Source organism: Synchiropus splendidus, chromosome 14 (genome assembly GCF_027744825.2).
Source record: "Synchiropus splendidus isolate RoL2022-P1 chromosome 14, RoL_Sspl_1.0, whole genome shotgun sequence".
NCBI lineage: Eukaryota > Metazoa > Chordata > Actinopteri > Syngnathiformes > Callionymidae > Synchiropus > Synchiropus splendidus.
Genome location: NC_071347.1, coordinates 23,800,001 through 23,823,294, shown reverse-complemented (window position 1 = coordinate 23,823,294; position 23,294 = coordinate 23,800,001). Strand labels below are relative to the sequence as shown.

Sequence of the window (23,294 nt, the reverse complement as noted above, 5' to 3'; positions counted from 1 at the left end):
GGGCTCCGCGATAAGAGAAAAATTCAGACCGGTCAAAGTTTCCTTTTTGCCAATCGTGCTCCTGATAAAGACAGCGCCTGCTCCAGAGCTGATAGAGCAGCTATCTCTCTCCTTACTCCCCCCCTCCCTCCCCCCGCCCGCCTGCCCGCCACTCACTTAGCACGGAGGAGAGGAAGAGGAGGAAGAGGAGGAAGAGGTGGCGCTATCAGCGCAGCATCACGGTGCCGCCATCAACCAGCCGCCGCGCGGCAATTAATATCGCTCCAATTACTGTTACAGGGACGAAGCTGCGACGCCACGATAATGAGCGCCCGCGCGCACGCACACACGCGCACACGCACGCAGCATTGTGTGACTCATGGAAGAACAACAGCGCAGCAATAAATAATCAAACAAACTTGATAAGAAAAGAAATGATAAAATGATGGTCTTTTCTCCTTATCGTCTCTATGTGGGTGAGAACTTATATACTTGTGGGGACCAATTCTTGGAAACACACCTCTTTATGGGGACTTTATGCTGGTCCCCACAAGATTCAGCCTCAATCTCAGGGTTCAAAGGTCAAAATAACTGGCTCTCAGTTTGGCTGAGGTGTGTTGAGGGGGAGAGGCTGGGGGAAGGGCGATGGCCAGGAGAGGTCCCCACAAGGAAAGTGTGTGTGTGTGTGCATCACAGCAAAAGACTTGTGTTTGTTCGGTCCCTTCAGGAGGTGTTCCACTCGTGTGGAGAACTGACCTGGAGCGTCCCACTGGAGAGCAGGACCGTCTTCCTCTGCATCCTCCTCTTCCTCGGCGCCGCTGGGCGTCGCACCTGGATCTTTCCGGTGGTCCTCTCCCGGAGCTCGGGGCGAGTCCTGACAGCTGGGCTCTGGAAACATCAAACACGCGTCAGACACGGCGGCGGCGGCGAGAACATGAAAGAGCGTCCTGCTCGGATCGCACGACTCCTGCTGCTGTCACCATGTCATCGCTGACGTCCGTCATCCATCAGTCGGAGGACGCTGATCAGAGCGCCACGTGGCCGCTGTCTCCGCCACTCCACGCCTGACCTCTGACCCCGGCGGTTATCAGCATGTGCGGTGATCAGTGCCACGAGATCAATGGCTGATCTCATCAGATCAGTGCACCAGAACCCTGGAGCGGAGCCGCTCTGGCACCAGGGGCGGTACACCCGAGCGTGCCAGTGCCAGTGATGAACCCCGCACTGGATCGGATCACACACACACACGCTCACGTCTGTCTCTCTGCCGTGTGGGCACCTCTCCTGGCCGTCGCCCTTTCCCCGGCCTCTCCCCCTGAACCAGACTGGGAGCCACTTCTTCTGACCTTCCAACCCTCAAATTGAGCTTTGGTCTTGTGGGGTCTGAAAAAAGGGCCCCACAAGGAAGTGTTGCGTCGAGACTTGGTCCCCACAAGTGAGGACAAAGCAGGTCCACACACACACACACACACACCATTATTTTCAGCTATAAATCACACTGAATGGCAGATTGATTTTATCCAGCAGGTGGGGGGAGGAGTGGGACAGGTGGAGGGGGAGGGACTGTTATTGCGTTTAATATTATCAAGATTATCTTCTATATCATCGGAGACAGGGAGACAGGTATCGGGAGCAGTCGACAGCCGGCCCCTCCCCCCTCTGAGACTCTATCAGGGCGATAAGCTTCAACTTCCTCTTCCTCACCTGCAGGGCAAAGTCACTCAACTGTCTCACCCGAGACTCCCACCTGTCTCCCTCTCAACCGTCTCCCTCTCACCGTCTCCCTCTCACCTGTCTCCCTCCCACCCGTCTCCCTCTCACCTGTCTCCCTCTCACCTGTCTCCCTCTCAACCGTCTCCCTCTCAACCGTCTCCCTCTCACCGTCTCCCTCTCACCCGTCTCCCTCTCAGCCGTCTCCCTCTCACCCGTCTCCCTCTCAGCCGTCTCCCTCTCACGTGTCTCCCTCTCACCCGTCTCCCTCTCACCCGTCTCCCTCTCACCGTCTCCCTCTCACCCGTCTCCCTCTCACCCGTCTCCCTCTCACCGTCTCCCTCTCAACCGTCTCCCTCTCACCGTCTCCCTCTCACCCGTCTCCCTCTCACCCGTCTCCCTCTCACCGTCTCCCTCTCACCCGTCTCCCTCTCAGCCGTCTCCCTCTCACGTGTCTCCCTCTCACTCGTCTCCCTCTCACCCGTCTCCCTCTCAGCCGTCTCCCTCTCACCTTCTCCCTCTCATCGTCTCCCTCTCACCTTCTCCCTCTCACCCGTCTCCCTCTCACCCGTCTCCCTCTCACCCGTCTCCCTCTCACCCGTCTCCCTCTCACCCGTCTCCTTCTCACCCGTCTCCTTCTCACCCGTCTCCCTCTCACCCGTCTCCCTCTCAACCGTCTCCCTCTCAGCCGTCTCCCTCTCACCCGTCTCCCTCTCACCTGTCTCCCTCTCACCCGTCTCCCTCACACCGTCTCCCTCTCACCGTTTCCCTCTCACCGTCTCCCTCTCACCCGTCTCCCTCTCACGTGTCTCCCTCTCACCTGTCTCCTTCTCACCCGTCTCCCTCTGACGTGTCTCCTTCTCACCCGTCTCCCTCTGACGTGTCTCCCTCTCACCTGTCTCCTTCTCACCCATCTCCCTCTCACGTGTCTCCCTCTCACCGTCTCCCTCTCAGCCGTCTCCCTCTCAGCCGTCTCCCTCTCACCCGTCTCCCTCTCACGTGTCTCCCTCTCACCTTCTCCCTCTCACCGTCTCCCTCTCACCTTCTCCCTCTCACCCGTCTCCATCTCACCCCTCTCCCTCTCACCCGTCTCCTTCTCACCCGTCTCCCTCTCACCCGTCTCCCTCTCAGCCGTCTCCCTCTCACCCGTCTCCCTCTCACCTGTCTCCCTCTCACCCGTCTCCCTCACACCGTCTCCCTCTCACCGTTTCCCTCTCACCGTCTCCCTCTCACCCGTCTCCCTCTCACGTGTCTCCCTCTCACCTGTCTCCTTCTCACCCGTCTCCCTCTGACGTGTCTCCCTCTCACCTGTCTCCTTCTCACCCGTCTCCCTCTGACGTGTCTCCCTCTCACCTGTCTCCTTCTCACCCGTCTCCCTCTCACGTGTCTCCCTCACAACGTCTCCCTCTCACCGTCTCCCTCTCACCCGTCTCCCTCTCACGTGTCTCCCTCTCACCTGTCTCCTTCTCACCTTCTCCCTCTCACCCGTCTCCCTCTCACGCGTCTGCCTCTCACCCGTCTGCCTCTCAGCCGTCTCCCTCTCAGCCGTCTCCCTCTCACCTGTCTCCCTCTCACCCGTCTCCCTCTCACCCGTCTCCCTCTCACCCGTCTCCTTCTCACCCGTGTCCTTCTCACCCGTCTCCCTCTCACCCATCTCCCTCTCACCCGTCTCCCTCTCACCCGTCTCCCTCTCACCCGGCTCCCTCTCAGCCGTCTCCCTCTCACCTTCTCCCTCTCACCGTCTCCCTCTCACCCGTCTCCCTCTCAGCCGTCTCCCTCTCACCCGTCTCCCTCTCACCCGGCTCCCTCTCAGCCGTCTCCCTCTCACCTTCTCCCTCTCACCGTCTCCCTCTCATCTTCTCCCTCTCAGCCGTCTCCATCTCACCCCTCTCCCTCTCACCCGTCTCCCTCTCACCCGTCTCCCTCTCAGCCGTCTCCCTCTCACCCGTCTCCCTCTCACCCGTCTCCCTCTCAGCCGTCTCCCTCTCACCTTCTCCCTCTCACCGTCTCCCTCTCACCTTCTCCCTCTCACTCGTCTCCCTCTCACCCGTCTCCCTCTCACCCGGCTCCCTCTCAGCCGTCTCCCTCTCACCTTCTCCCTCTCACCGTCTCCCTCTCATCTTCTCCCTCTCAGCCGTCTCCATCTCACCCCTCTCCCTCTCACCCGTCTCCCTCTCACCCGTCTCCCTCTCAGCCGTCTCCCTCTCACCCGTCTCCCTCTCACCCGTCTCCCTCTCAGCCGTCTCCCTCTCACCTTCTCCCTCTCACCGTCTCCCTCTCACCGTCTCCCTCTCACTCGTCTCCCTCTCACCGTCTCCCTCTCACCCGTCTCCCTCTCACCCGTCTCCCTCTCACCGTCTCCCTCTCACTCGTCTCCCTCTCACTCGTCTCCCTCTCACTCGTCTCCCTCTCACTCGTCTCCCTCTCACCGTCTCCCTCTCACCCGTCTCCCTCTCAGCCGTCTCCCTCTCACCCGTCTCCCTCTCACCCGTCTCCCTCTCAGCCGTCTCCCTCTCACCCGTCTCCCTCTCACCCGTCTCCCTCTCACCCGTCTCCTTCTCACCCGTCTCCCTCTCACCTGTCTCCCTCTCACCCGTCTCCCTCTCACCTTCTCACTCTCCCCTCAGACTTCCACCCGTCTGTCTCCCAGCTGACCACCTGAGAGCGGGGGTCCAGGTGAGGAGTGTTGGCTGCTCAGGTGCCTCCACAGATGTGTGTGTGTGTTGTGCCGTGCTGAAACACACCCTCGCACCACTCTCTCTCTCTCTCTCTCTCTCTCCTGTGGTGCGCTGCCTCGGTTGCCCAGCACTGTCATTATCAGTTCTCTGTAAATCAAGCGTGTTTGACGAACCTGCTCTTTCAACCTGGGATCAATACTGGCTCGTTATCTGACCAGCTCACTAATAAAGGCAGGGCCCCTTATCCACCATCTGCTCCTCACACACACACACACACAGACACGCAGTGGTGATAAGGGCCTGATAACTGCAGCAAGAAAAACACATTCTCACAGAAACAAGAACAACAGTCTGTTCTCTCCACCGAACCACACTCACTCACTCACTCTCACACACACGCACACACAAACGTGGCGAAAAGATCCGTCTGGCCTGTGCAGCTGAACTCAGTCATGTGACCTTGCATGACCCCAGGGCTGAGTGAAGCTCAGATGCTGAAAAGTTCCTGACTCTTTGTCCATGTCCTTTGCTACACTTACTCAGTGGGGCCCCCCTGAGGAGAGGAGAGGGACTGCAGGACGGAGCTCTCTCGCACACACAAACACATCTTAGTGAGTTCTTATCTTAGTGAGGACCGTCGTTGCCATCACCCTCCCCCTGAACCTAACCACCTCAGATTCAGGGTTAAACATGGGGCCTAACTAAGGCCATATGTCCTCCAAGTCAGTTTGCTTCCAAGACCTGGTCCCCACAAGGACTGACCAAGCCACGCCACACACAGCAGCAGCAGACTGTCAGGCCGAGGGGCCGCGGTGAGAGGGTGAGCATGAAGGAGTGAGAGGAGGCTGAGCTGGGACTCACTGGTCCTCTGCACAGCGCTCCGCACACACTCACACACACACTCACACACACACACTCTCTCACAACACACACACTCACACACTCACACACACACTCACACACACACACACACGCTCACGCACACGCTCACGCACGCACACACACACACACACACTCTCTCACAACACACACACACACGCCCACACACACACACACACACACACACTCACACTCACACACACGCACACACACACTCACACACACACGCACACTCACACACACACACGCACACACACACGCACGCACACACTCACACACACACGCTCACGCACACGCACACACACACTCACACACACACTCACACACACACACACACGCTCACGCACACGCTCACGCACACACACACACACACACACACACACACACACACACTCTCTCACAACACACACACACACGCCCACACACACACACTCACACTCACACACACGCACACACACACTCACACACACACGCACACACACACTCACACACACTCACGCACACACACACGCACGCACACACTCACTCACACACACACTCACACACACTCACACACTTACGCACACACTCACACACACTCACACTCACACACACTCACACACTTACGCACACACTCACACACACTCACACACACACACACTCACACACTTACGCACACACTCACACACACACACTCACACACACACACTCACACTCACACACACACACTCACACTCACACACACTCACTCACACTCACACACACTCACTCACACTCGCTCACACTCGCGCGGTAATCTCTAATCTGGTCTCGATTAGCACCTGACAGAATTTCCATGGGTTTATCAAACCGAGCCAACCAGCAGACTCTTATCACTGCAGCCCCAAAATTTCACAAGAGCAGGAATTTTTCTGAGATTAAAAAAAAGAACAGCAGCGGAATCTTGAGCACGGATACCAGCGGAGGCTGCTGCTATCTCCAGGAGGGGGAGGGGGGAGGGGGGCTGGGGGTGATGGAACCTGCTGGAATATATTTGATTCCTTCAGACACAACAGTGATAAGAAGAGGAACACGTGAAGAACCAGCTTTGTTTCCTGGTGACGAGACAACTGGAGAGACCTGAGCGACTCGAGCTGAGAGACTGGACCTGAGCGACTCGAGCTGAGAGACTGGACCTGAGCGACTCGAGCTGAGAGACTGGACCTGAGCGACTCGAGCTGAGAGACTGGACCTGAGAGACTGGACCTGAGCGACTCGAGCTGAGAGACTGGACCTGAGAGACTGGACCTGAGCGACTCGAGCTGAGAGACTCAAGCTGTGAGACTGGACCTGTGAGAATGGACCTGAGCGACTCGACCTGAGCGACTCGAGCTGAGAGACTGGACCTGAGCGACTGGACCTGAGCGACTCGACCTGAGCGACTCGAGCTGTGAGACTGGACCTGAGAGACTGGACCTGAGAGACTGGACCTGAGAGACTGGACCTGAGAGACTGGACCTGAGCGACTCAAGCTGAGCAACTCGACCTGAGCGACTTGAGCTGAGAGACTCGACCTGAGCGACTCGAGCTGTGAGACTGGACCTGAGAGACTGGACCTGAGCGACTGGACCTGAGCGACTCGACCTGAGCGACTCGAGCTGTGAGACTGGACCTGAGAGACTGGACCTGAGAGACTGGACCTGAGAGACTGGACCTGAGCGACTCAAGCTGAGCAACTCGACCTGAGCGACTTGAGCTGAGAGACTCAAGCTGTGAGAATGGACCTGAGCGACTCGCACTGAGAGACTCGCGCTGAGAGACTCAAGCTGTGAGACTGGACCTGTGAGAATGGACCTGAGAGACTGGACCTGAGCGACTCGACCTGAGCGACTCGAGCTGTGAGACTGGACCTGAGCGACTCGAGCTGTGAGACTGGACCTGAGCGACTCGAGCTGAGAGACTGGACCTGAGCGACTGGACCTGAGCGACTCAAGCTGAGCAACTCGACCTGAGCGACTTGAGCTGAGAGACTCAAGCTGTGAGAATGGACCTGAGCGACTCGCACTGAGAGACTCGCGCTGAGAGACTCAAGCTGTGAGACTGGACCTGTGAGAATGGACCTGAGCGACTCGACCTGAGCGACTCGAGCTGAGAGACTGGACCTGAGCGACTGGACCTGAGCGACTCGACCTGAGCGACTCGAGCTGTGAGACTGGACCTGAGAGACTGGACCTGAGAGACTGGACCTGAGAGACTGGACCTGAGCGACTCAAGCTGAGCAACTCGACCTGAGCGACTTGAGCTGAGAGACTCAAGCTGTGAGAATGGACCTGAGCGACTCGCACTGAGAGACTCGCGCTGAGAGACTCAAGCTGTGAGACTGGACCTGTGAGAATGGACCTGAGAGACTGGACCTGAGCGACTCGACCTGAGCGACTCGAGCTGTGAGACTGGACCTGAGCGACTCGAGCTGTGAGACTGGACCTGAGCGACTCGAGCTGAGAGACTGGACCTGAGCGACTGGACCTGAGCGACTCAAGCTGAGCAACTCAACCTGAGCGACTTGAGCTGAGAGACTCAAGCTGTGAGAATGGACCTGAGCGACTCGACCTGAGCGACTCGAGCTGAGAGACTGGACCTGAGCGACTCGAGCTGAGAGACTGGACCTGAGCGACTCGAGCTGAGAGACTCAAGCTGTGAGACTGGACCTGTGAGAATGGACCTGAGAGACTGGACCTGAGCGACTGGACCTGAGCGACTCGAGCTGTGAGACTGGACTCGCCTGTGCACAGGGTCACACATGGCACCTGGGGTCAGAATCAATCGTAGGAGACACAAACTCAAACTGGTTTCCAGGACGACTCTGTGTTTTGCCGGCCCTCGACTCGGCCCTGTCGCCGACTAGTAACTGCTGCAGAGTGTCCCTCAGCCAGTCAATTCCACTTCCCACTGAGCAGCACACAGAACCGACTGGTCTGATGGTGGTGAAGTGGTGGCATCCGGCCAGAGCAGAGCAGAGCAGCAGGACTCACCCTCGCAGGCCGGAGTGTGCGGCGTGGGGCTGCAGCTCTCTCCCTCCGCAGAGTCTTCGGGGTCCGAGGCTCCGCCCTCTTCGCCTGACACACTCTGGTTGTCTGTGTTTTCCTCGCTGCCGTCCAGATCGCCCAGAGAACCTGCGGGAGAGGAGGCAGAAGGTCAAAGGTCAAGAGGGCGTGACAGGTGGCGCCGCCTCTGAACGTGACGAGCGGGTCCGGCGCTTGAGCGTGCGCGCATCCCGGGGAGGGAGCTGGCAGCCAGATGAGAGTCCACCTCTGACGGCGGTTAGCGAGCGATTAGCGGCAGGCTGATCCCTATCAATTACACTGCCATAATCCCCGCTGACCGCTCGAATTATCCGCCACTTCTCCTCCATCCAGCCGCGTTTGAAGATTACATCCAAAAAATTGGAGCCAGTTAATGTGGATTTCATGCGGCCTTTCACAGCGCTCCATTAGGGAGGACACTTGAGGACCATCTGCCAACAGATCGGGGGCTGGCGGGGGGGGGGGTTGGCTCCAAGGACACGCCCCTCACAGGAGCGTCGGCTCGAAGACACGCCCCTCACAGGAGCGTCGCGATGAGGACACGCCTCTCACAGGAGCGTCTGTGACGTGGACACGCCCCTCACAGGAGCGTCGGCTCGAAGACACGCCCCTCACACGAGCATCGCGATGAGGACACGCCCCTCACAGGAGCGTCGGCGCGAAGACACGCCCTTCACAGGAGCGTCTGACGTGAACACGCCCCTCACAGGAGCATCTGTGACGTGGACACGCCCCTCACACGCGCGTCGGCTCGAAGACACGCCCCTCACAGGAGCGTCTGACGTGAACACGCCCCTCACAGGAGCGTCTGTGACGTGGACACGCCCCTCACACGCGCGTCGGCTCGAAGACACGCCCCTCACACGCGCGTCGGCTCGAAGACACGCCCCTCACAGGCGCGTCTGACGTGAACACGCCCCTCACAGGAGCGTCTGTGACGTGGACACGCCCCTCACACGCGCGTCGGCTCGAAGACACGCCCCTCACAGGAGCGTCTGTGACGTGGACACAGCCCTCACACGAGCGTCGGCTCGAAGACACGCCCCTCACAGGAGCGTCTGTGACGTGGACACGCCCCTCATAGGAGCGTCTGTGACGTGGACACGCCCCTCACACGAGCGTCGGCTCGAAGACACGCCCCTCACATGAGCGTCTGTGACGTGGACACGCCCCTCACAGGAGCGTCGGCTCGAAGACACGCCCCTCACAGGAGCGTCGGCTCGAAGACACGCCCCTCACATGAGCATCTGTGACGTGGACACGCCCCTCACAGGAGCGTCTGTGACGTGGACACGCCCCTCACAGGAGCGTCTGTGACGTGGACACGCCCCTCACAGGAGCGTCTGTGACGTGGACACGGCCCTCACACGAGCGTCGGCTCGAAGACACGCCCCTCATAGGAGCGTCTGTGACGTGGACACGCCCCTCACACGAGCGTCGGCTCGAAGACACGCCCCTCACAGGAGCGTCTGTGACGTGGACACAGCCCTCACACGAGCGTCGGCTCGAAGACACGCCCCTCACAGGAGCGTCGGCTCGAAGACACGCCCCTCACAGGAGCGTCTGTGACGTGGACACGCCCCTCACACGAGCGTCGGCTCGAAGACACGCCCCTCACAGGAGCGTCTGTGACGTGGACACAGCCCTCACACGAGCGTCGGCTCGAAGACACGCCCCTCACAGGAGCGTCGGCTCGAAGACACGCCCCTCACAGGAGCGTCTGACGTGAACACGCCCCTCACAGGAGCGTCTGTGACGTGGACACGCCCCTCACACGCGCGTCGGCTCGAAGACACGCCCCTCACAGGAGCGTCTGTGACGTGGACACAGCCCTCACACGAGCGTCGGCTCGAAGACACGCCCCTCACAGGAGCGTCTGTGACGTGGACACGCCCCTCATAGGAGCGTCTGTGACGTGGACACGCCCCTCACACGAGCGTCGGCTCGAAGACACGCCCCTCACATGAGCGTCTGTGACGTGGACACGCCCCTCACAGGAGCGTCGGCTCGAAGACACGCCCCTCACAGGAGCGTCGGCTCGAAGACACGCCCCTCACATGAGCGTCTGTGACGTGGACACGCCCCTCACAGGAGCACCGGCACCCGCAGATCCAGGTCTTGCGGTTCGGAGTTTCTGACGAGGAAACGATGCCGGTGGTGACGCCGCCGCTTCTCTTAAGAGGATTAGCGTGAGACGGAAGCAGTTAACTGCAGCGCAGAGAACACACACAGTCTCACAAACACAGGGGGCTCACGCCTGGACTCGGGTCTCAGCGTCAGGTTGAATTAATTTGGGCCGCCGCCGCCGCCGCAGCAGCGCAGGGATTGTTTGGGACCAAAGCCGTGACTCGGGGCGTATATATTTACAGCGCGGGAACAAAAGAGCATAATCTAGACACAGCAGACAACAATGGCGGCACAGAAAGACGGCGCGGAGGCAGCGCAGGCACTTTTCTAATTCTGTTAATTTCACTTGCAGAGCAATTAAAAGCAGGCGAGATAATGGCGGGAAACAATCGTCTTTGTAAATGAAACATCTTTAGGCTAATTTCACTTCACGCCTGCTCGCTCGCTCTCATTTCAGATAAAGTGAACACAGTCAGATTTGGACCTTCCGAAGAAGAAAGATCCGGAACACAATATTTTTAGAAGCAGATCTAATTTTCAGTATCAGGGAGGAAACTTGCAGACAATTCATTTGCCTTTAATCACGGCGCTACAAAGACGTCGGCGCCGACTCAATTATACTTCTGTAGGAATGAAAGTCGCACTTGTGATTTCTGCGCTCCTCACTGGCGACTTAATGAATCCAGCGCGCAGCCAAACTTTTTATCCCGAGCGGGAAGGTTCTGGAGCTGCGGGTCGGATGGCGGCTGATTAACGGGCTGCTGCGGCCGCGCTCGCTCGCCCGCCCGCCTGCGCTGCCAGATCTCAAACTGCAATTAAAGACGCGCAACTTTCTGGGACGTGAACTCAAGCGGAGGAGCCGCCGGCCCTCGCTCGCTAGCCCACTTTCCAGAGGGAGGACGGGTCGCAGAGCTCAGCAGAACCTGCAGAGCTGTGAGCGGGAACAGACGAGTCACTGGCTGGTCCTGAGGGAGACCAGAGGCCAGGTGCACGCGGAGCTACAGCAGCAGACCAGCGATGGAGGTGTCACCATTGGGGACGCTCCGATGCATTGGTCAGCCGTCATGATGGGCCGATCACCACAGCCCATCAGGCGTGACGTCGCTCCGGTGAAGCCCCGCTCACTCAGCAGCAGCACGTCAAGTTAGCATCCTGCAGCACATGCAGGGGACGACGCTGCGCAGGGAAGCGCCTTCAAATGAAACTTGACGGAGAGTTTTCTGGGCTCATGACAGTGAGAGCGCTGGTTCCAGCTGAGGCTGAGCAACAGCCGCCGCTCCCAGCGCCACATTCGGAGTGATAAGAAATGATCCTTCGTTTCACCCAGCTGGATGAGCAGCCTTTCTCAGGGAGACGGAGACGCCCGGAGTGTCTCCGAGTCCCGCTACAGTCGGTGAATATGTCACGGACGCAGCACCATCTCGAGAGGCTCACCTGCCACCTCTCGCATGGAAACACGTGTTTTGAAGGTTCTTCTACGTTTCGCCTCCTTGAAGAGGGATATAAACACGTGTCTGAACGAAAATGATTTAAAGGTCATGTTTTCACACCATGTACACAGAAGGTCTCACAAATTCATTGTCCGTCCATGTGATGGCGACCGGTGCCTCCCTAGTCACCAGGCTCAGACCAAGCCAGATCATGGGAGCAGCAGCTCACTGAAGCTGTGGGACCACATCCCTCACACCAGGACCGCGTGAGCAGACCCGGCTCTGACGTGGTCTTCAGCGAAAAGCGCCGCCGCTCAGCTGACCCCCGTCACCGGGTCCTTCCGCCCAGATCTCTGGCTCTCGCCTGCTTTATCGCTCCCCCCGCCTCGACGCCCCCGCCCCCCGCGGGTGGCTGCCAGCGTCGCGGCGCGCCCGCGTGTGCGCGAGCGGCGTGCGGTTATCGTCTCCTGCAGACTCTCCTCTCGGTCTGATCCGTCTCCTCTTCATTAAGCAAATACGCCGACGTGGAAATGAAAACATAATAGCTATTTGATTTCCACACAGATATTTTGCATATTGGTTCGGCGCTGATAGCGGAATTTCATCAAGTCGTTTTTCTCCCCCTCCCTCCTTCCCCCCCTCCCCACCCCCTCTCAAAAGTGAATTACTGGGCTGCTTTACGTCGGCGAGCCGAGAAGCCGCTTTCCTCGGGAAGACTACTTAAACGATTAAACGTCCGCCGCTGATAACGGCCGCGAATTTAAAGAATCACACACTGCTTTAGGTTCCACTCATCACTGATAGGAGGGGGCAGAAAATTAACTCCTTAATGAGCAGAGCCGGCGCCTCCACGCCGGTGCCACCGGGGCAGGAGGGAGGGTGTAACCATGAGTCCACCTGCGACCCTCTCAGGGGGCCGGGCTCAGAAGCAGTGGATCCTCCAGAGCCCTGGGCCGAGGACACACACACGCCGAGGGCCAGAGAGACACACTCGCACGCTTGTCCTTGTGAGGACCTCCTCTCCTGGCCATCACCCTCTCCCCGGCCTCTCCCCCTGAACACATGGCTCACCTGAACCAGGACTCTGGACCAGACTGGGAGCCAGTTCTTTTGGGTTTCACCTCTCACACACATGTCATTCAACTACTTGTGACGCCATTTGAGGCGACACACTCCCATCACCGATAACGCAGTATAACCACGACGCCGGTCACATTGTCACCTGAAGGCACCAACAGCAGCTTCCTGTCTCTGCCGTGCGTCGTGGTCTTGGCTGAGACTCAGAGGGTTCGTGACCACGCGAGGAAACACGTCAGAGTTCTGAGTATCATGGAGGAACGAGGCGCCGATGGGCCGATAAGATTCTGCCGACGCGGCATTTCAGCTGATTTCATCACCTCAGTGAGCCATCACACCCTCTGAAGCCAGAGCCACTTCCAGGTCGGGCTGATCGACATGGACAAGAGAAATGATCACGACAAATGATGCCATGTCAGCGATCATTCTCAGGACAAACGCATGGTTCTATCCATGTGTTGGACACTAGAGTCTCTCTTGACACTGTTTGATGATGGAACTCAGGAGTGGAGTTTGTCTCCAGCATCATGGTCTGTTGACGTCTCAATAGACCAGTGAGCAACTCAATGTTTCAGGTCTCTGGTAGAAGCCGCTGGTGTCTGACAGGCTGCTCTGCCAGCTTTATTTAGGGCTTCAATGGAGCCGTCTCTCTGTCTGTCTGTCTGCTGTGTCTCATGTCTCTGAACAGTTGAACTATGGAGCAGTCTGGACACAGTTCCTAGATGCTGCTGAAGAAACATGAGAAACCATCAGGTGAAGACATGATCATGGAGTCAGAGTCTATTCTCCAGATCATGATCCAAACTGAAACAGTCCTTTGTCTTGTGTGGTGAAAAACCTTCTCACAATTCTCTCTCCTAAAATGTTTGTTTTCCATGGCCTTATTGAAGATGCCACTCAGACTTTGAGGCTTGAACCCTAACCCAAAGTCCACCACACTCTCCACAACTGTCACACGCCGCGGAGCTGAGAGCGCGGCGCCGTCACCGTCTCCTCGTGTGCAGGTCCAACCTTTGAGTGGTCTGCTCCCTGTGTGAGACTCGCAGCAATATGACTCAACACGACCCAACGGTCAAACAAGGTCAGAGTTCCACCCTCCAGTGAGGGACCAGAACAAGTCCCACTGACGTCACCTGGGACTGACTCCTCCAGATGCTGACCTTGACCTCTGACCTGGATTTGAGAGGCTTCACCAAACACGGTGGTGACTTCTACTGTGTGGACAGTGGAACTTCACAGGTGCAGAGAGGTCGACACCCCACTTCAGAGCCACTGAGGAGCATGCTCTCCTGGGTCTCCACCTGTGGACCCGGTCAGACCTCTCGCTGGAGGACAGGTGTCCCGGTCGAGGACAGGGAAGAAGAGCAAAGAAGTGGGAGAAGAAGAGGAAGAGGAGGGAGGGGAGCAGCGGGGGAGACGGGGGAGTCCAGACCCGCAGACGCGCTGATAAGCCGGACTGATACCAGATAGAAAATAGCTGCAGATTTGAACTTTCCCACCGTCCTCAGATCCACAGAGCCGGGGGCAGGCGGGGTGCGGGGGGTGACCCAATCCTCTCAGTTCTCCCAAAATCAGAGGCTCAGCAAGAACACGGCCGCTTCACACGGACACAGCAGTGTCGCCACCCAGAGGTCAGAGGTCAGAGGTCAGGGGCCTGAGGAGAGGATGGAGGGAGCCACACCTGCAGACTCACGCAGAGCAGGGTGGATTGCTTATCTCCGCTGCTCTCTGTCTGCGTAGCACCACACGTGTCCTTGAGCCAGGCGTGGGAATTCTCCGCGGCTGCTGCAGTCAGACGCCATGAAGGCCGTTTCCCAACAAGGACTCGGTTCTGAAGAGTATCAGTGTTTGGATTCCTCCCACCTCGAGGTCACCGGCTTCAGTCGGATGATCGGCCTGTGGGGGGGGGGGTGCAGGCCAGTAGGTGGCGCTCCCACTCAGAGGGGCTCGCTCAGGAAACACAGATGCATTCCTACTTCCTGTTTACATGGGGGGGGGGGAAGCCATCTGGCATGGTGCAGGAGGAAATCCCACACCAGCTGACGTCACAGCTCCAAGCACGACTCCAGCGACCCGAACCTGCCGTCACGCCCTGCTGACTGACGGCTGAGGGTTAGGCGGCGCTCCAGGGCCAATGCTAACAGGCAGAAGCTCTTCACGCTGAAGAGCGGCGAGCCGCCTGCTGCAGGAGAGCCGCACCACTCAGCCCATCTGCTGTGACTCTCCACACCGTCGGCCTCCACTGGAGCCGCGCTCACTGTCTTTGTGCGTCTTGATTTGTGAGGGAAAATGTAACCCAGACCAAGAGAGAACCTGCGGCGGGCGTCTCCGCTGCTCCGTCGCCGTCACAGCGAGAGCGAGCAGAGTTAGCGGCGGGACTCCAAGATGGCCGACTTGAATGAAGCCCATGAATGAATGAATGTTCATCAGAGCCAGTTCATGTTGGAGCAGGAGGAGGATCGACGGCGGCCGACGTCTGGAGGAAACCCAGAGGTGCAGAAATACCACGAGAGAGACAGGGACGGGGGGCGGGGGGGGAGATAAAGGAGCGGGAGTGATGAAGATAAAGACACAGACAAGCAGAGCAGAAGAAAAAACAAGCAGCGATGGAGAGATGAGTCTTTTTCAACTGGAGATGAAGCAGAAAGAGAGAAGATGGGGCGCGGGGGCGCGGTGCGGGGGGCGGGGGGGGACACTCACAACTTGGCTTTGCATGGCTTATCTCCGCCTCCTGTCACACGGCTTAAAATAAAAATAAAAATAAAGTGCGACGGTGGCAGGCGTGTGGGAGCGATAGCCCCGCGGAGCGTGGAGGCAGGATGCAGCGCAGATAGCTGCTTAAATATAACCTCGCCGCACGCCGCCAGCGCCCAAGAAAGGCCTGCGTTCAAGAGGCAGGGCATCAGTGGAGCCCCGCGCCCCGATAACATCCACCCAGGGAGGGAGGGCCAGCGACAGATCCATAATTACTGCGCCGATCAACACACACACTGGATTAACTGAGGCTCACTGAGGACCAGGCGCGGACACACTGGCATCTGTGGCCCCGTCTCACTCACACACTCTCACTCTCACAACACACACCCTCTCACACACAACACCCTCTCAACACACTCTCACACACAACACACTCTCACACACAACACACACACACACACACACAACACACTCACTCACTTACTCACACAACACACACCACACACTCTCACACACACACACACACACACTCTCAAACAACACAGAAGTCAAACAGGATTCTGATGGGAAAAATGTGCTTTCCTCAGATGATGGTCAGATACAGCGAGTACTGGCAAATGTCAGGGATGATAAATGGAAGGGTGCCAAGACAAGATCACACACACTCGTGCAGATACAGACACACACACGCTTGTCTCTCTCTATGCTTGTGAGGACCTCCTCTCCAGGCCATCACCCTCTCCCCGGCCTCTCCCCCTGAACACATGGCTCACCTGAACCAGGACTCTGGACCAGACTGAGATCCAGTAACTATAAAGGTGTGATACTCAAACTGAGGCTTAGCCTCATGGGGTCCAGCAAACATGTCCTCACAAGGACATGTTTCCAGGAACTGGTCCCTACAAGTGGCTATAGAAGGTATACACACAGCTCCGTGGTACATCATGTGCCACAGCAGTTAGCCACAGCTAGCCAGAGCGCTTCACCGTGCTAGTGGTTCCAAGTCCGAGTCTCGCCTCGTCAGCCAGTCACTGGTGTTTGGAGCCATCTGAAGCAACAGCTGAACCTCCGGGTGACTCGGGTCCGACGCTCCGATGAGTCAGACTGTCGGAGAACCAACGTGCTGCGGCGTCAGCGTATTAGCTTTCTGTCTGCTGAGTAGCCCACAACTAGCATAGCATCGGCGCCGGGTCTGGACCGGTCCGGCTCTGCTGGGAGCTCAGCGCCATGCAGCGTGACAGAGTGTGTGTGTGTGTGTGAGTGAGTGAGTGTGAGGACGACGGCAGAGATCATTTGAATATCAGGCCGGTGTGGATTGCTGATAGTGTTTAAAGGCCGGGCCCGGTGGACCCGGCGCTGGTCCTACCTATCTGTAATTAGTAACCATTCGCTATCGGCTGATAAGATAAACTGGGCCTGACCTCCTTCATTCGGTCGCCATGACAACCCGACACCCCCACCCAGGCGCCCGCGCCCTCGCCTCCTTATTATTTTAGTGATTAAACAGCAAATAGTGCCCAGATGTGAGGAGGTGATAGCAGCGTGATTAATAACGGTCCTCCACGCCGCGCTGCACGTGCGCGCGCGCGTGTGTGTGTGTGTGTGTGTGTGTGTGTGTGTGGGAGAGAGAGAGGGAGGAGGAGCTCCAGTGTCACACGCTTTACTGTGGTGAATAATGGAAACAGGAGAAGTGCAGGTGACTGACAAGTGTGCGTGCGTGCACGCGCGCGTGTGGTGTGCGCGCGTGCACGCACACCACACGCGCGCGTGTTGTGTGTGTGAGTGAGTGTGTGCGTGTGAGTGTGCATGTGAGTGTGTGTGTGTGTGTGTGTGTGTTGGCTGAGTTAGGAGCATTTTGCTGGACCCCACCAGGTTCAGCCTCAGTCTGAGGATGAAGACCTCAAAATAACTGGGTTCCAGTCTGGTCCTGGTCCAGGATGGGGAACGGGTGATGGCCAGGACGGTCCTGACAAGGACAGAGCGACGAGCATGTGTGTGAGGGTCATGGATCCTCTCTGTGGTTCCAGAGTGGCGACTCTCATCTGTCCACCTCAGGTTTCCACACAGACTAAAGTCAGTCAAGGACGGAGCTGCGGCCGCAGCAGCTGCGCCACGGATTCAGAAGAACCCTTCCCTTCGCTCAGTGCTGACATCACGTCCCGTTGTGGTGAGCAGACCGCACGCCTGAGGCAGCTGTCGCAGGAGAGTCAGGTCTGTGGGACTCACTCAGGTCACCAGACGGTCCCTGACCAGAGTGAAGGACACTTCCTCACCTCCCCGCCGAGGCACTCCTGCGCCAGAGTCAGGCTCCAGGACTCACTGTCAGCTCCCCTGGCCAGCTGGGACCAGGACACTCTGGAGGGCCCAGGTCCAGGAGCAGGTTCTGGGACCGCCCCACTTGGCCCGGCGCCAGCAGATGAGCCTCTCAAGCCCAGAGTGTTTTTCTGCGCGTCACTTATCGGCGCGGCAGAAGAATGCGATGTCCTCGGAGGGTCAGGGAGAGCGTTCCTGTCCGGCCGGATTTGTCCGGATCAGATGAGCGGCGGCCATCTTGAGATATTCCACTGATAAGTCACATTCTGGGAAAATTCCTGAGCAGATAAGAGCCGACAAACAGCAGCAGAGTTTGTCTAAGTAGATACAGAGTCACACACCCGCTCACACACACACACACACACACACACACACACACACACACGCAGGGATCATCTTTATCTCTCTCCTTCATTATTTATTTTCTATTTTTTCTTTGTGTGAATTCAGCTAAAATACTTCTAAAGCTCTTAATGGTTCTATCGGCGCCTCAGATCTGCTGCCTCGTCCCCATTTGGGAGATACGGCGCCCGCCGCCCGGCTCAGCCGCCGCTTTATCACCCGCCTTGACGAGAAAGACACGGCCAATTATTGACAAATGATTCCTTCATGGAGTGACAGTAAGACGGGGGGGGGGTCCTCACAGGCCTGAGGAGACGGCCGTCTATCAGATTCTATTAAGAGCTCGCCACTTTGCCGAACAAAGCTGGCCGCGCATCAGCTGCTATTACACGCTGGTGAACTCTGTGGCGCTCAGAACCTGCCGGAACCTTCGGCGGGACCTCAGCAGAGTCAGTGGCCCGGACCCGCTCCAGGTGGAGCTGACGCTTCCAGCCATCAGACTCGCAGGTGAGTGGAGTGACTCTAATAACTGAGGCCTTATCAGAGGCCGGGACCCAGACCGGCGCCGCGCTCTTATCAGCGGCTCTGATCCCAGAGGTCCGATGGTTCACAGATAAATGAGTTGGAGGAGAACTTTGACACCGAGTCCAGCCCAGCACCCGCTGAGGGACCAGCAGAGGTTCCCAGGCTCAGAGGCGCCAGCAGAGGGCGCGCGGCTCCTCTCTGGCTCGGGAACACCTGAGGGCTCCTCAGACAGGCGACACCAGACTCACAGGACAGGACTGGCTGCTCCAGGGGCTGAGCCCAGACACGGCCCCTGCATCTGCTCCGCTTCCTCTCTCTCCGGCGTGCGTGCGTGCGTGCGTGCATGTGCGTGCGCGTACGTGCGTGCGTGTCTCTCACTCAGCCGCTCCTAAAAGCCTTGTTAATCATCTGTGACACTTCAAACCACTTGACTAAGGAACTGAACCCAAGTCACACACACACACACACACACACACACACACACACACACACACACACACACACACACACACACACACACACACACACACACACACACACACACACACACACACACACACACACACCTCTTCTGGTCATCACCCTGAACCAGGACCATCAACCGGACTGGGACCCAGTTGGCCTGACCTTGTGGGGATACACCCCGACACACAATAAGGGATTGAGATGTAAAGTGGGGTCACGGCGGTGACCCGGGCGACGGCGGACCAATCAGAGCGCAGGACGCTGCCCAGCATTGTTGTGCACGTCAGACCTGCGTCTGTATTAGCGAGCGACGGAGGCCGGAGCTTATCTGGAGGCGGCAGCGCCAGCGAGGGCCACAGGAGGAAGTGTGTGAGGTCTAATCTCCGAGCAGCAGGCAACAGAAATGATCAAATAAGAAAAGCCAACACGGAAAGTTCCAGAAAATCTGCCTGCACTCGGCGCGGGAATCAGCTGACGGGAATCATCTGCGGCTAATTTCTGCCGTCTTGTTCCCGGCGTTTTGGTGGCGCAGATAAGCGCAGAAACAACAGCAGGCCGGGAGTGAGAAGGCCAGCCACACCGTGCACACAAGCCGCTTATCGCTGCTCTTTATCGGCTCCGGTGCTCGCTCCCTTCCTCCTGCTGCCGAGCCCTGGGCCCGGGGGCTCCAGGGCCCCGCACACTTCGGAAGGTGTGGACGGCTGACACAGCCTTGTTCACTGAAGACAGCCGCGTGTGGTCAGCTGCGGGTCAGTTACACGTTTGTTTGTTGTTTATTTACTTTCTCAGTTGTTTATCGGCCATATCTTTAGCTGTTCACGAGCTGTGTTGACGGCGGCTCTTGCTCAGTCTGGTGTTTATGCTATTGTCGCGTCGTTGTTTCCAGACTCACTGAGAGGTGAGGAGGAGGAGGAGTGGTCAACAGAAGAGAAGAAGCCAAGGATCCGGCTGCTGTCGAGGGAAGTGACGTGAAGAGCAGGGAAGAAGGAGTGAGTGAGAGGAGGAAGGAGGACAGACGGATCTGCTGGGCTGCAGATAAGGGGGAGGAAGTGTGTGTGTGTGTGTGTGTGTGTGCGCGGGGGGGCGGAAAGCAAATGGGTTTGAGGATTTAGGATTCAGGCGGCAGATCTGCGCGAGATCTCAGCTGCTATCAGAGCACAGCCATCAGTGATGTCGAGAAAGTCCCACACTAGTCCGGGTCAGTGAGACCCGGTTCTGGTATCGCCTCATCTCTGCACCCCCCCCCCATCCCCACTCTCACTTCTGACAAGTCTGGACCGTCAGTCGCTGCTCGACCAACACAACACACACACACACACCTGTCTCTCTGCCCTTGCGGGGACCTCTCCTGGCCATCACCCTTTCCCCAGCCTGAACACGTGGCTCACCTGGACCAGGACTCTGGACCAGACTGAGAGCCTGTCATGTTGAAGTCTCTCTCATCCTCGAAACTTTGTGTTTCCAAGAATTGGTCCCCACAAGTACAGCTACACCACACACACACACACACACACACACACAGACACACACACACAGACACAGACACACACACAGACACACACACAGACACAGACACACACACACATACACACACAGAAACACACACTCACACACACACAGACACACACACACACACAGACACACACACACACACACAGAGACACACACTCACACAGACACAGAGACACACACGCACAGACACAGACACACACACACACACACAGCCCCTTCAGATGACCACCACACACTCTCCTCCTCTCGGCACTTCATCTGCCTCCTGGAAAAAAAATCCTCCACAAAGAGAAATGAAAGAAGCTTTTTCTTCCACCCCCTCGACCCCCCCACCCAGCCGATAGAGTGAGAGAAGAAGAAGAAGAGGAAGGAAAAAAAACATAATTTATCTGTGTATTATCAAGAACGGCAGACACTTTAATCAGTCAGCTATGAAGTCAGTATTTCCATCCTTATCTGTCGCAGGAGTGGAAATGGAGAGGAGATAGGGTTCTGGGAGCCCATCGGTGGGCAGGAATGATAATGGGGGGGTGAGGGAGCGGGGGCGGAGGGGGCCAGGCTATTGGACCGCTGTGTCAGCGCTATCTGCACCCATTATCAAGCGCCTTATCGGCTCCAGCATCAGCCTCGCTGTAATGGGGCCAGTTCAACTTTCCACATTATCATAGCGCCAAGACCTGGATCAGGAGGCCAGGGGTCTGCTGGAGCCCGGGGAGGAGGGGGGGGTGAAGGTGACAGCGGGGTGGAGAGTTTAATAAACAAAAGAGGCAGAAACCTGAAACGTGGTTTGTGCCACGGAGACGGCCGCCTGCGCCGGGCTGCTGAGGTGGTCACATGACCCGCCACAGCTGGTGCTGCGAGCAGGGGGAGGGACAGACCTGAACGCACCTGCCGTCGCACACGTCACCAGTTACTCAGCCCTCACTGACACACACTCTGGCTCACATATCTCTGTCCTTGTGGGGACCTCTCCTGGCCATCCCCTCCCCCCCTCAACACACGGCTCACCTGAGCCAGACTGGAAGAGGAGTTTCACCTGGCGGGGACCAGCCAAAGGTCCTCGCAGGGAGGGTGTTTTGTCAGGAACTGGTCCCCAGGAGGCAGGACAGACAAGCCCACGCCCCCACGCCGCGGCATTCATCAGACACACGGAGGAACACGGAGGAATCGGCTGCTATCGCCGGCGGCATCAGCAGAACAAACACTGGAGTCTGTTTTTCCACTTTTTCTAACAAATGATCTCAGCGGGGACTTTTGTCTGTTTTCACACACTCACCGATCACACGGAGCACAACAGCGGGGTGTGGGTGTGGAACTGAGCGTGAGACGGAGGCAGGGTGTCCTCGTGGCCCCGGCTCGACCCAGTGACCCGGGAGATGAGCCTGAGGCTCGCCGCCCTCCGGTGGCAGCAGTGTGTCACTGCAGCGCCACAGCGGGGCGGGGTGCTGGGGTCACTCCTCTCTGAACCCCAGTGGAAGTCTTCTCAGCAGAGGTGGCTTCATTCGGATGGGACTAGTGAAGCAGGCTGCGCAGCGCGGGATTATTGAGGATTTGAATGACATTATGCTTATCAGATGAGAAGCGTCAGCAGCTGCCCATCACTCAGCTGCTCACACACAGATTTACTGGTGCGGGTCAGACCCCTGAACTCCCCCACAGAGACGGGGTGAAAGCACCCAAGCAGCAGTGGATCTGACACTGAGAGAGCACTCTGCTATGATGGCCGCTGGAGGAGTGATGGAGGTGTGACGGAGGAGTGACAGAGGAGTGATGGAAGAGTGATGGAGGTGTGATGGAAGAGTGATGGAAGAGTGATGGAGGAGTGATGGAGGTGTGACGGAGGAGTGATGGAAGAGTGATGGAAGAGTAATGGAGGTGTGACGGAGGAGTGATGGAAGAGTGATGGAGGTGTGACGGAAGAGTGATGGAGGTGTGAGGGAAGAGTGATGGAGGTGTGACGGAGGAGTGATGGAGGTGAGACAGTGGAATGATGGAGGAGTGATGGAAGAGTGATGGAGGTGTGACGGAGGAGTGATGGAAGAGTGATGGAGGAGTGATGGAGGTGTGATGGAAGAGTGATGGAGGTGTGACGGAGAAGTGATGGAAGAGTGATGGAGGTGTGATGGAAGAGTGATGGAGGTGTGACGGAGGAGTGATGGAGGAGTGATGGAAGAGTGATGGAGGTGTGACGGAGGAGTGATGGAGGAGTGATGGAAGAGTGATGGAGGTGTGACAGAGGAGTGATGGAAGAGTGATGGAGGTGTGATGGAAGAGTGATGGAAGAGTGATGGAGGAGTGATGGAGGAGTGATGGAGGTGTGACGGAGGAGTGATGGAAGAGTGATGGAAGAGTAATGGAGGTGTGACGGAGGAGTGATGGAGGTGAGATAGTGGAATGATGGAGGAGTGATGGAAGAGTGATGGAGGAGTGATGGAGGTGTGATGGAAGAGTGATGGAGGTGTGACGGAGAAGTGATGGAAGAGTGATGGAGGTGTGATGGAAGAGTGATGGAGGTGTGA

At 57.6% G+C, this 23,294-nt stretch overlaps 1 protein-coding gene across 1 annotated transcript in view; it reads right to left on the bottom strand.

Moving 5' to 3' along the window:
* zfpm1 (zinc finger protein, FOG family member 1) overlaps positions 1–23,294 on the bottom strand; it is a 48,364-nt gene that overhangs the window by 20,074 nt on the left and 4,996 nt on the right. Inside the window, exons 2-3 of the mRNA XM_053886101.1 lie at positions 8,237–8,377; positions 736–867 (exon numbers count right to left, since the gene is read on the bottom strand). Coding sequence (XP_053742076.1) covers positions 736–867; positions 8,237–8,377 — 273 coding nt within the window. The remainder of the gene's footprint in view (positions 1–735; positions 868–8,236; positions 8,378–23,294) is intronic.